The sequence below is a fragment of the Necator americanus genome, chromosome IV, assembly GCF_031761385.1.
Source record: "Necator americanus strain Aroian chromosome IV, whole genome shotgun sequence".
In the NCBI taxonomy this organism is placed as follows: domain Eukaryota; kingdom Metazoa; phylum Nematoda; class Chromadorea; order Rhabditida; family Ancylostomatidae; genus Necator; species Necator americanus.
In genome coordinates this window covers 24,365,172-24,377,002 of record NC_087374.1, presented here as the reverse complement: position 1 = coordinate 24,377,002, position 11,831 = coordinate 24,365,172, and the positions used below count along the sequence as shown (strand labels likewise).

General features: G+C 41.0%; 1 protein-coding gene across 3 annotated transcripts in view; it reads right to left on the bottom strand.

The window, feature by feature from the left end:
* Positions 1 to 2,014: 2,014 nt before the first annotated feature.
* Positions 2,015 to 11,831, bottom strand: part of RB195_002543 (uncharacterized protein) — a gene marked incomplete at both ends in the record, with an annotated part of 28,916 nt that continues 19,099 nt past the window's right edge. For all 3 annotated transcript variants that reach the window (XM_064199851.1, XM_064199850.1, XM_064199849.1), the window contains 15 exons: positions 2,015 to 2,110; positions 2,414 to 2,588; positions 2,642 to 2,753; positions 3,013 to 3,077; positions 3,179 to 3,246; positions 4,370 to 4,601; positions 4,671 to 4,810; positions 5,621 to 5,713; positions 6,135 to 6,240; positions 6,332 to 6,429; positions 6,491 to 6,586; positions 6,669 to 6,776; positions 7,203 to 7,326; positions 9,260 to 9,356; positions 11,205 to 11,371. In XM_064199851.1, coding sequence (XP_064055730.1) covers positions 2,015 to 2,110; positions 2,414 to 2,588; positions 2,642 to 2,753; positions 3,013 to 3,077; positions 3,179 to 3,246; positions 4,370 to 4,601; positions 4,671 to 4,810; positions 5,621 to 5,713; positions 6,135 to 6,240; positions 6,332 to 6,429; positions 6,491 to 6,586; positions 6,669 to 6,776; positions 7,203 to 7,326; positions 9,260 to 9,356; positions 11,205 to 11,371 — 1,777 coding nt within the window. The remainder of the gene's footprint in view (positions 2,111 to 2,413; positions 2,589 to 2,641; positions 2,754 to 3,012; positions 3,078 to 3,178; positions 3,247 to 4,369; positions 4,602 to 4,670; positions 4,811 to 5,620; positions 5,714 to 6,134; positions 6,241 to 6,331; positions 6,430 to 6,490; positions 6,587 to 6,668; positions 6,777 to 7,202; positions 7,327 to 9,259; positions 9,357 to 11,204; positions 11,372 to 11,831) is intronic.

Below are 11,831 nucleotides of genomic sequence, written 5' to 3'. Positions count from 1 at the left end.
TCTTGAGTTTCAACCCCAAAGCATGACAATTCTCACATAACTCTAGGTCACGTGAGCGACCATTCCTCGGACCATGTTCATCAAAGAGCACAAAAGCTGTGCTCTTTGATGTATGGTACTTATTACCACAAAACTCAAAGGTTTTCTAATCCAACATTAGAAAAAATGCTGTAGAAATGTATGAGAATAACGTTCAGGAGGAGAAGAAGGCACCTTCTGAATACTTTCTCAAAACCACCTTTCGGAGAAATTTCTGACTTGTTCTGGGTTCTTTCCACTAGTGGAAAGAGTTGTCTCGCTGGGTAAACAGATGCATCTGGTGTTCCTTTGGATCTCCCCTGAATTTATGGAAGTTTTGCAACTTCGTTGTCATTCTCACGAACTACATTTTGAATCAAATTAACTACTGGTGCGGACTAAATGTCGAAAATTTCCGACCTCGAGACGGCATGAAAGGAGACTAGCATCCTGCCAATATTTTGAGTGAGAGCTAAGATAACGAATGGCGTCTTTATCTCCTCGAAGGTGCATCTCTTCGAGCAAAACCATCAGAAATTATGCCTTCCTTTTCTCCTGATTCTTCCTGCTGATTTTTTTTCCTCCATGATCGCTATTTGTTAGGTCCGCACAAAACATTATGGGGGATAATGTACTGTCATAAATCTGATGTCTATGATGACCAATGCCCCAAGCCAAAAAACATTCTTTTTACCATACGACAGTTGTCTCAGACTGTATTAACAAAAGCTAGATACGACTTATAAAACTAGAAAATACTCATAACCATATTCGAGACATCTGCTGTTGCGAAGTCCAACGTAAAAATCGCAACCTAGGTAACACGCACTAGGGCTATCGCACTAGTAACAAGATCAAGCTTTTTTGCAAGCCCGTGCTTTCCCCAATTACTCTCTGTCTAGTTAAGGCTGCCCGCAGAGTTCATAGCGGAGCCGTCCGCGCGGGTCTACACTTGATGGTTATTCAGCGCCCGCAATCGCGCGTCCAATAAAAATCAAACAGCCGGCCGAGCGGGCGGCGAGGTCCGCGCGGCTGCGAACTCTGCGGCAGCCTAAGAGCTGCTTCTCGAGACTGAAAAGAAGTTGGAATGAGGTAATCGATCCTCTCGGTATAACAAAACAAAGAAAATAAAGGACATAGAGATCTTGAGATTTCCCTCAAATCAATCCTACTATTCCAAAATCTTCCCATTTTTTCTTTTCAAAATGGAATAGTGTCCAAACACGGGATAGCAACACAATCCCGAGAAGATCTCGACTTTTAGTTGAACGTTCTCAAGAAATGACAGGGGATGTAACTTACCGGAATTTCTTCGATTGCATTGATGCGTATCCACCTCAAAAAAAAATTTGGCAATGAGTGCGGAGTATGTTACGATTTTTGGCCCAATGCCCCAATACCTTAGCATCTAGCCGCACCATATAGAGCCTTTGACAGTTTTCTTACTGTGATAATCTCATAGAATTTTATTAACTTTCAAAAGCGGCTGGAGTGTACATTTGGCTGAACATGTGAACAGTTAAATGTTGAGGTGTGAAACTGTAGCCGCGACAAATTAAAAAAAAAAACAATGAACTAATGTCCGCGGTTTCTACCGGGTATGAAATACAGCATCGGAACGACATGGCAGATTACGCAATCGTGACAAAAACAGGTGGAAAGGAAAGAAGAAAAAGGAAAAGAGAACAAGACAACAAGAAATTAAGGTAGCGATAGGGTAACTGTAATTTTTGCGAACTAAATAAAATCAGCAAAAACTTTAAAAGAACACACAGGATGCTGTAGAAGTGAGAAAAGTGACAAAAAATGGACTAGAATTCCTACTTTAATATAGAAACGATTAATAATGACAAGTAACAAGTATCAATTGACAGACGAATGTCAATCATTCTGACATCCACTATTTATATACATATACATACTCTAGACAAAGGATCAGTGAACAAAAGAGGGCATTACATACCATATCACGACAACAGGACTCTTAAGCTTGCCTCTAAAAGCCTTCGTCCCAGCCTGAGAATTCGTCTGGTGGCACATCCTGATCGGGAGGATAGTTGTCGAAATTCGTAACGTCTGCAGGATTCGACACCTGGACAAAAACACATAAGTAATTATGATGATTAATTATAATGATGTATTCTATAAGGCAACCCAGAAAGTGACTTTTTTCTGGCAAAACATAAATAAAGATGTATAACTAATATACTAATATAACTAATATACTGCTATTGAGAAGAAACACAGCTATCAGGTAAGATAGAATTCGCACCAATCTTTGCTGCAAAAAAAGTTAGGAACAGCAAACTCCAACATGAGAAAACGTAGTTCTTTAGTAGAATGCTCCCAAAGCAAAGACTTTTTTTAAATCTTGGTTTCAGAGATAGAACCAAACCTTTGGCAAAATTGGGGCCTTGAGTACCCGTGATCGAAGTCCTTCCCAGTCGAAACCCATGAACCAGCGATGTTTCCTGATGTCATTTACCCCACCTGAACCTGAACCCAGTCGTTCTCCTGGGTTGTCACGACATAACTTTTTAACCAACGCTGTGGCTGTCTTGCCGATTCGTCTGCAAAAGAAAACATACACATGAGTCAAGTAGCACCATTACCTAGAACTCACCGATTTGGGATTTCCAACGCGTCGACACCTTTCAAAATGAGGGTGTATGTTTTCATTGGATCGCTGGCCTGGAAGGGCGGTCGACCAAGCATCAACTCACAGATGTAGATACCTGCAGTACAAGCAGACATATAGAATTTGGATACCATTTGCTACCTATCCCAACGAATAAAAACTTAAAGTGCTGACATTCTGAACAGAATATGCCGCGCAATGATTTGGAATTTTAATAGTGATACGTAGGAAATGAAATGAAAGTGGATATCCGAGCAAAATATTCAGATAAAATATGACGAAAATCGTCTCTTTGCAAATGAATACAGAAAAGCGTTCGAGGAGCACGCTAATGAGTAAAGAGATGTGAAACTTGCCCAATGCCCAGTAATCCGCCGCCTGATCATGACCTTTGTTCAGGATGATTTCCGGCGATACGTACCTAAAAGAAAATGTGGATTTTTAAAAAATCAACCAAAAATGATCAAAATCAAAACAATTAATGCTATCCGAAAAACCGCTTGGAAGGAAAAAGGAACGAACTCGGGGGTCCCACAAAAGGTCCATGTTTTTCTACCAGAGGCTAATTTCTTTGCGAAACCGAAGTCGACCTGAAAAAAGGAACAACTTTAGTGGGCATTTTTCACCCTTAGTTCGTATCAGAATACGCCGAAAGATCATTATATATAATAAAGGGCTTATTCTGTGTCACGTGTGTGTGTGTGTGTGTGTGTGTGTGTGTGTGTGTGTGTGTGTGTGTGTGTGTGTGTGTGTGTGTGTGTGTGTGTGTGTGTGTGTGTGTGTGTGTGTGTGTGTGTGTGTGTGTGTGTGTGTGTGTGTGTGTGTGTGTGTGTGTGTGTGTGTGTGTGTGTGTGTGTGTGTGTGTGTGTGTGTGTGTGTGTGTGTGTGTGTGTGTGTGTGTGTGTGTGTGTGTCACGAAATTCAATAAGGGAGGTGCGACGAGTCCACCGGCGTCGAGTTGGTGCCTCGACGCTAGAAAACTATAAAATGGGGTGCGACGGGTCCACCGGCGTCGGATTGGTGCGGCGGCGCCAGATATCCATAAAATGGGGTGCGACGGGTCCAACGGCGTCGGGTTGGCGCGCCGGCGCCAGACACCTATAGAAGGGTGTGCGACGGGTCTGGCGGCATCAAAATGGTGCGCAATAACTTCGCCAAAGGTAAATGGGATGTTTCATAGCCGTGGCCGCTGGGCGCTTTGCTCTTCACCTTTATGACTCCTCTATTTCCTTCTTCGTTCGCCTCAAGTTAATAGCAAGCCGTTCTCAGAAAAAGGAAATACGCATGCAAACGGCTGCTTAAGTAGTAGCAAGATGTTTATGTGATCTGACGTAGAACGCTATCTTTATCAGTTGGATAAATTCTTTCACGTCATTTTGTGCTTGAACATCATTCATTGATGACTCTTGGAGGGAAAGAGGAGGAAAACCAATCTTTTGAGTGATACTTTTGAATTTTGTCTATAATATATTGATAAGGAGTGTTTGAAGCTGAAGTTCGAATGTTCTCCAAATGTAGAACTGCGCGTTTAGAACAAAGACCATGAAATCTTTCGCTTTTAGTTATAATATAAAAGAGGAAGAAAGATTGTTGGAGATACAGAAGTCCAATTGATCAGTGAAGGCGAGCGAAGCAAAAACCACAGAAAGTCTGAAGTCCGGCTTTAGCCGGACCTTCAGACTGGTATAAACATAAAAAGAAGAGATCATTTACTAGTTTGAGGTATCCCGTGTTGGTGAGCAGGCAATTTTCCGGCTTGAGATCACGATATACAATGTGCTTCCGATGAAGATACTCCAGGCCTTCTAGCACACAGGCGACGTAAAATCGGGCAGTGTAGTCATCAAAGTGACCTCTATCACGAAGTGTCGTCCACAACTCTCCACCCAAGCACACTTCCAAAAGCATATACACATATTTCGTATCCCGATACGTCTTATATAACCTGGAATAAGCATTTAGAAAGATTAATTTCACTAATACTGATTTAATATCAAACTAAGTCATAACGAACTTTACGATCCACTCTGAATTCGTTTCCATCATAATATTTCGCTCAGCAAAGATATGTTCCTGTTGCCGCGTATCCACTATATGTTTCTTCTTTAAAGCCTTCAGTGCAAATGTTCGTGACTTGTCACCATTGATGCACACCTAAACTAATATCATCTCTAAAAAAAGAAGGAAAATAAAAAGCCATTAGCGGCGACGTATTTATGCCCAGATGTTTAAAGGCATCACCCCACGAATCTGAGGTGGTGCAGATTTCAGGTGAAGTATTCGTATACAGGATGGGAGACTACGGAGAAGGGGTGATTCCGTCCATTTCTTCCTAATTGCCGTAAAACTCGTTTTGGCGCACCATTTTGTACGAGAGGTTCGATTGGAGCGCGCCAGTCTTGTGCGGCGCCGCATCTTCCGGGCCGTTTTTTACGGCAATTAGGAAGAAATGACGGACTCACCCCCCTCTCCGTAGTCTCCCATCCCGCATACGAATACTCCACCTGAAACCTGCACCACCTCAGATTCGTGGGGTGATGCCTTTAAAGGTATCACAAAACTGACGATGTTGAAATCTCACTACTACTAGATAGAGGGCGTAGTTCATAAATATGAGCGTGATCATGCTCAGTTCCCCTTGAAATGCAGAAAAAAAGGTGTGAGACGTAAACAACGATGCAACTTATTGCAAAGATGAGGTAACTTAATGAAGAATGTTCTTCTAGAAACAAAGTTCTTTTCCAATTCTAACCTCACATAGAAGTTTTCTACTGAGATCCTCTTTCCATTGAACTTATTATAACTACTTCATGGTATATCAAAGGACCGAAAAAAGGTTGAGGTGAAAAAAGGTTGCAAAAAGATACCAATTCCATACAGGTAATCATTCCATCAAAAAGTGAAATAATAAGAGCGGTATTCCAGACTGTTCTGGAAATTGCGATTAGGGAAAGAATAACTGACCAGTTCAACCCGTCCGAATCCACCAACACCAAGCGTAGCTAAGCGCTTTATATTCTTCAAGTGGACATGAGCGAACTCTTCACGGATTATATCCTGCAAGATCAGTTAAAGGCATCACCCCACGAATCTGAGGTGGTACCGATTTCAGGTGGAGTATTCGTATACGGGATGGGAGACTACGGAGAGAGAGGTGATTCCGTCCATTTCTTGCTAATTGCCGTAAAAAACGGCCCGGAAGATACAGCTTCATTCGTTTTGGCGCACCATTTTGTACAAGAGGTTCGATTGGAGCGCGCCAGTCTTGTGCGGCGCCGCATCTTCCGGGCCGTTTTTTACGGCAATTAGAAAGAAATGGACGGAATCACCTCCCTCTCCGTAGTCTCCCATCTCGTATACGAATACTCCACTTGAAATCTGCACCACCTCAGATTCGTGGGGTGATGCCTTTAAACGTAGTTTTTCGATATGATAAAACTCTGCGAATCAACTTATAGCGGAAAGAAACAAATGGTACTTTGGTAGGACTAGGTGGTTCCAGCGAAACTTGTGCTAGTCTCTCCTTGTCCCCGTAGTCACGTTTTAGCGCCTCGAGATCACCTATGAGTTTTAGGAATGACTCCCTAAAAAGAAACAGAAGAATCGAAGGAAGAGAAACAGCTGGTAAAGTCTTCTCCTTTTCTTTCAGAAAAAAAAAGAAGGAAAAAGGCCCACCTGTCGAGAGTAAGCACCTCAACTCCTGGAGCTTGTGCGATTATATTGGCTGTTCGGACCTCATCCCCAAGCAAAGCCCGTTCACCAAAAAAGTCACCCTATAAAACAAGTTTTAGCAACACCATAGTATACGGAACATGATTAAATGGGAATTTCAACCTGATTGAGAATCCTGATTTCGCGAGGTTCTGTTTCGCCCTCTATTAGCTGCGTCACTTTTACTGTTCCACTGTTAATAACGAAGAATGCATCACCCTAAATATCAACGTCAGAGGAATTTTTATAAAATCGGACATAGAGGCAAATCAACGGATAATTTTGCACAAAACACACAAACCTTTTCTCCTTGGCGGATAATATAATGTCCAGCAGCATAGTAATCCTGATCCATGACATCTGCCATTTTTGAGATACGATCCTCGGATAGGTTTTCGAAGATGGAAACCTTAATAGGATCTCACGATGCAAGAAATTATCCAAGATGTAATGATTTTTCCAGCATAATATAATATAACAGCAAATAAACTTTCCTATAGTTCAGTAAGAACGTAGAAACTTTGTTGGTTATAAGTTCTCGTTTTAATCAATTTTAATCTTAGTCAAATGTCAATAAATGAAGACCATGACAAGATAAATTCCTTTGCTTTCTACTTTCGTATTTCTTGTGATCTTTTCAAAAACATAAAGCTAATGAAAAGGAAGGAACCAGAAGCATTAAGGAATATTTTTCAAAAATTAAATCTGAAACCTAGTTATGGGTGATCCGATCTACTGCAAAACTGATTTGATCAAAACTGATTTGATGCAAAAATAAATAAGTCTCCATCAAGAAGATTCTGAATATAGCTGTTTCTATGCTGCTTCTCTTTACCTTGCTTAGGAAATTCATCAACTGTGTGTGCCTTTCCATCCCCAGTCGCTGTGTTATCGTTTGGAATACACTTCGATCCAAGACCCATAGCTGGACGTCGGTGAGGGCTTGTATAGACGCGGTCCTCAAACACAAACAAACATCATTATTAGTGCGGAAATCTTTAGCGCAGTTTCCATTTAGAATACTCTGATCGTAAACTCCAACTCCACAATAGTTCGAACAATCGTATTGGTGAAAACCGCGATGGTTTCTGTCCGCAACGTAAGAGATTTAGGTGCGCACGATAATCAAATCATGTGTGACAGACAGATAGGTTGTGACACCCACTGTATTAGTTGTGTTGTGATGCGCGTCGCTTCTTTTTTTGGCCAGAACCGACAACAGTATGAACGCATGAATAAATAAGTAAAACAATCGACCCTTTTCTTCTACCTCTATTTTTAAAAGCATTTAGAAATTGTATAAGGCAAAGTTTTGCATACATTAACCGGTGGAGAGAAATCGTGCCCAGCCACAAGAGAATTTAAATGTGGGCACCGCTTAGCAACAGAATACTTGCACCAAAGTCAAAAGTTGACAAAAAGTAATGAGAAATGACATTGTTTTACACAATGAAAATATTCCTTCAGGCGCTAGATGGAGCAGTATTTCGTTCAGAAAAGGTAAAAAAAGCAGCAATAAAGAGCAAGTCATTTTTTTTTATTGCAAAAAAGAACTGAGTAGCTTACTTTCCAATCTGACGAGTAAATCGACATAGTTTGCGGAAATGTCGCGAATAATTTTTGGAAGTGAAAGGGGCTGTAATGCAGCTGGACATGAATATGAAGCAGTGAAATACTGCTCATCAGCCATGATGAGCCATGTACATGGTCAGGACGGTATCTAACACGTGTACCACCACTGAAGAGAAACAAAACTTCCAATCCAAGACGGCTGATGTGCCGATCTCCGCCCTGTACAGGCAGGAACACGATAAAGTTCTGAGTGTAAACCGCGCAAATTTGTACCGCAGAATAATTCGTTGACCAAGTAGGAAATGTCATAGAGGGAGAAGTGGGTGAAAAAAAAAACAATCAAAGATGAAATTAACAACAATATATATATATATATATATATAAGATAAAGGATAAAGTCACTGGCGTATCAATCCACTTGGGATGCGCCAACGCGTTTTACTGGAATTCGTAATCGTTGAGGTTTTAGAACGCGTGTTGGCTTATACAATGACTTGCGGGGGCCAGCCGATGATCAAGTCAGTGTTTTTATCCTCCCAGACACGTCTGGTACCAATTTATCGACCCCGGAGGGATGAAAGGCTTGGTGAGCACTAGGGCGGATTCGAACCCTCGAGCGTGTGGCTACAACGGACCTCTAACCGACTGCGCCACATCCGCCCATAATATATATATATATATATATATATATAAGACGATTGAAGGCTTTTGGCAGTTTGATGCTTTATTGTATACTTTGTTTTGGAATTGAAATTACGAACTTATTAGAAAGAAAAAAACGCGCAGGTCAAACAAAGGCATAACTAAATTCTATTCCCCGCTTCACCAAAGCAAACAAGAAAAAACTCAGAACTGCCAATTTATTCATAAATTCGATCACATTAAACTACTAGAAACGCTCGGATTGAGTAAATGTTGTTAGATTAAGAAGATCATTGATTACTTCGCGGAAAAAGCGCATGAGGGAAAACTTTGGACATAGTTCATAAAAAAAAAGCTTGATTCATCAAATGCTTGAATTAGTACTTTTGGATCCTGAAATTTAGAATGGATACGGCCTAGGAAATTTATATGTTTTTTGTCTGCACCCCATCTAAGAATTGGAAGAGCGGGGAAGAATGGTGAAGTGTATTTCCGCCAAAATCAAATTTGATTTGAATTAGAGCTAGGGACTTTCATTTAAATGTCATTGACTTTCATTTAAAAGTTATGTGCATGTTTTTACGTTATACACCACAAGTTTCTTGTATTAAGAATCTTCTTAAAAATGGTGCTTCTGTCAAGATATCCTATAATATAACAAAATGAACACCAACATACCTTGTGCAATTATACAAGATTGCAAGTTCTCCCATGACTATCCCAGGGCGCAACGTTCCTAGTACTTGTCCCTCTCGTGAAACTTGAAGTTCACCCTCTGAAACATTTCGTAAATGAGACTATGACGGATTGTCTAGGCATAGATTGAATTACAATATTTTGGTGCAAATAAGGTTCTTCATCTTATCCTTCTTAAACTTATACCACCAATTTTCTAATTTTTATACCTTGTCCAAACAGGCACAGAGAGCAGAGTCTAGCTACATTCACTTCTTGTCATTAATGTAAAACTCGTCAAATCTCCATTGAATTAGCAACCTAGTGTCTTTAGGACAGCGCATTCCGAAGCCAACGAAGTTCTGATCTCTAAAAAATTGATGGCGGTAGGAGGTGTCACGAATATGCGTGTGATCACGTTCAATTCTTCATAGCAATCCAAAATAATCGTGTGAAAAGTCGTGTGTGATCCGTCTCCCCAACGATGCAACTTGGTATAAAATACAACACGGGAGAATTCGTCGCCGTCCAGCGCCCACAATCCGACTAATATCATGTATATATATATATATATATATATATATATATACATATATATGCATATATATTATATATATATATATTAAAATAACAAATACCAAATAATGATAATAACAAAATAACATAGAAACAATTTTAACAAAACAGGAGCAGAAGCTGCCCCAGCCACACACTAGATGCGGATAAGCTTCGCTGCATCACCCGTAATAGGTTGCATCATTAGGAAGAACGGATCGCACGGGGCTGTTTTACATCCCCTTTTGTGAATTAAAGGCATCACCCCACGAATCTGAGGTGGTGCAGGTTTCAGGTGGAGTATTCGCATACGGGATGGGAGACTACGGAGAGGGAGGTCATTCCGTTTATTTCTTCCTAACTGCCGTAAAAAACGGCCCAGAAGATGCGGCGCCGCACAAGACTAACGCGCTCCAATCGAACCTCTTGTACAAAATGATGCGCTAAAACGAACGAAGCCTTATCTTCCGGGCCGTTTTTTACGGCAATTAGGAAGAAATTGACGGAATCACCCCCCTCTCCGTAGTCTCCCATCCTGTATACGAATACTCCACCTGAAATCTACACCACCTCAGATTCGTGGGGTGATGTCTTTAATATGGGAAATTGAGCGTAGTTACGCTCACAATCGACTACTGCCCTACTCTATGCGTGGAGTTCTTCCAACATCTTCAGTTTCGTGAGACGCCGTCTTTAAAAGCAGCATACCACGAATCTGGGGTGGTACGGATTTCAGTTGGAGTATCCATAAACGGGGTCGTAGATTATGGAGACCGGGGTAGTTCCGCTCATCTCTCCCTGAGTCACTGCAAGCAGTCGGCCCCTGAATGCTGTTTTGTACGATGCCTTCTATTGCAGCGCACCACCCTTGCACGCGTAGCGTCCTTTACTGCCTATCGGGGCAGTCCGAACTGATTTTGGACGAATCGCAGGGCGGAGGGGTGGAGCGTTGCAATAGATGGCGTCGTACAAAACAGCTTTCTGAAGGCGGGTGTTTGCAGTGATGCAGGAAGAGATGAGCGGAATTACCGCCTCTCCATAATCTACGACACCATATACGGATACTCCACCTGAAATCCGCACCACTTCAGATTCGTGGTATGCTGCCTTAAAGCGAGAGGGTAAACCACGAACTAATAGCTAGCATATTAAATGCCATAATCTTCTGCCTAGTTTCTCACAGTGTAATTTCGTATTGTTCTGTGTTTATAGCATGAATAGATCCTGTTTCTAAACTATTCTTTGAAAAATGTCTAGTCGGTACCCACAAAAAGACTTCTAATGTTGTCACATTGAATAATTAAAAGAAAAACGAGTGGAGCAGTTCATGTTCGCACAACCGCTTTGACACACTTTGTTTGTAAGGGATCATTTGGTGAAAAATGAAGCTTACCTGCAACAACAAACAACCGATCTCCTGGTTCACCCTCTTGGATAACCCACTGTCCAGCACGCGCTCGCATCTCGTACATGCACTCTACGATTTCAATGATCTGCTCCTTCGCTAGTTGTTTCAGGAAATCATTTTTATGCACTGCATCCCGAATAAGCTGTTTCGAACTGTAATGTCATTACGTTTTCAATTATCTTTACATAAGAAACACGAAGTACAGGAAGAGGAAAACGTCTACTACTCTTTGAGACTTGGCAAAACCACCATTCAGGCTTGAGTTACGGCCTTTTTTATGCTATTTTCATATAACATCAAAAAGGTTTAAGAAAATCTAGAAAGCAGAAGTTTTCCTTGCTTTGTCACCGATGACTGCATAAAAACCAAAAAAAAAAAAAAAAAAAAAACAAGAACGATTATACAACAATGACAGGGGAAATTCAGTCATGTTTGCGATCTAAACGTTTAAGGCTGGGATGTCGCAAAAGACAGCATCAATGCATCAATTCAAAAAAAAAAAACACACCAGAAGTCTACATTCTCACTAAAGGTGAGATAAAAAAAAGAAAATCCCCATGGAAATCTTCTTTGTCATAAAAATTCATATCTCTTCAATTCGGAGAGGTGTTA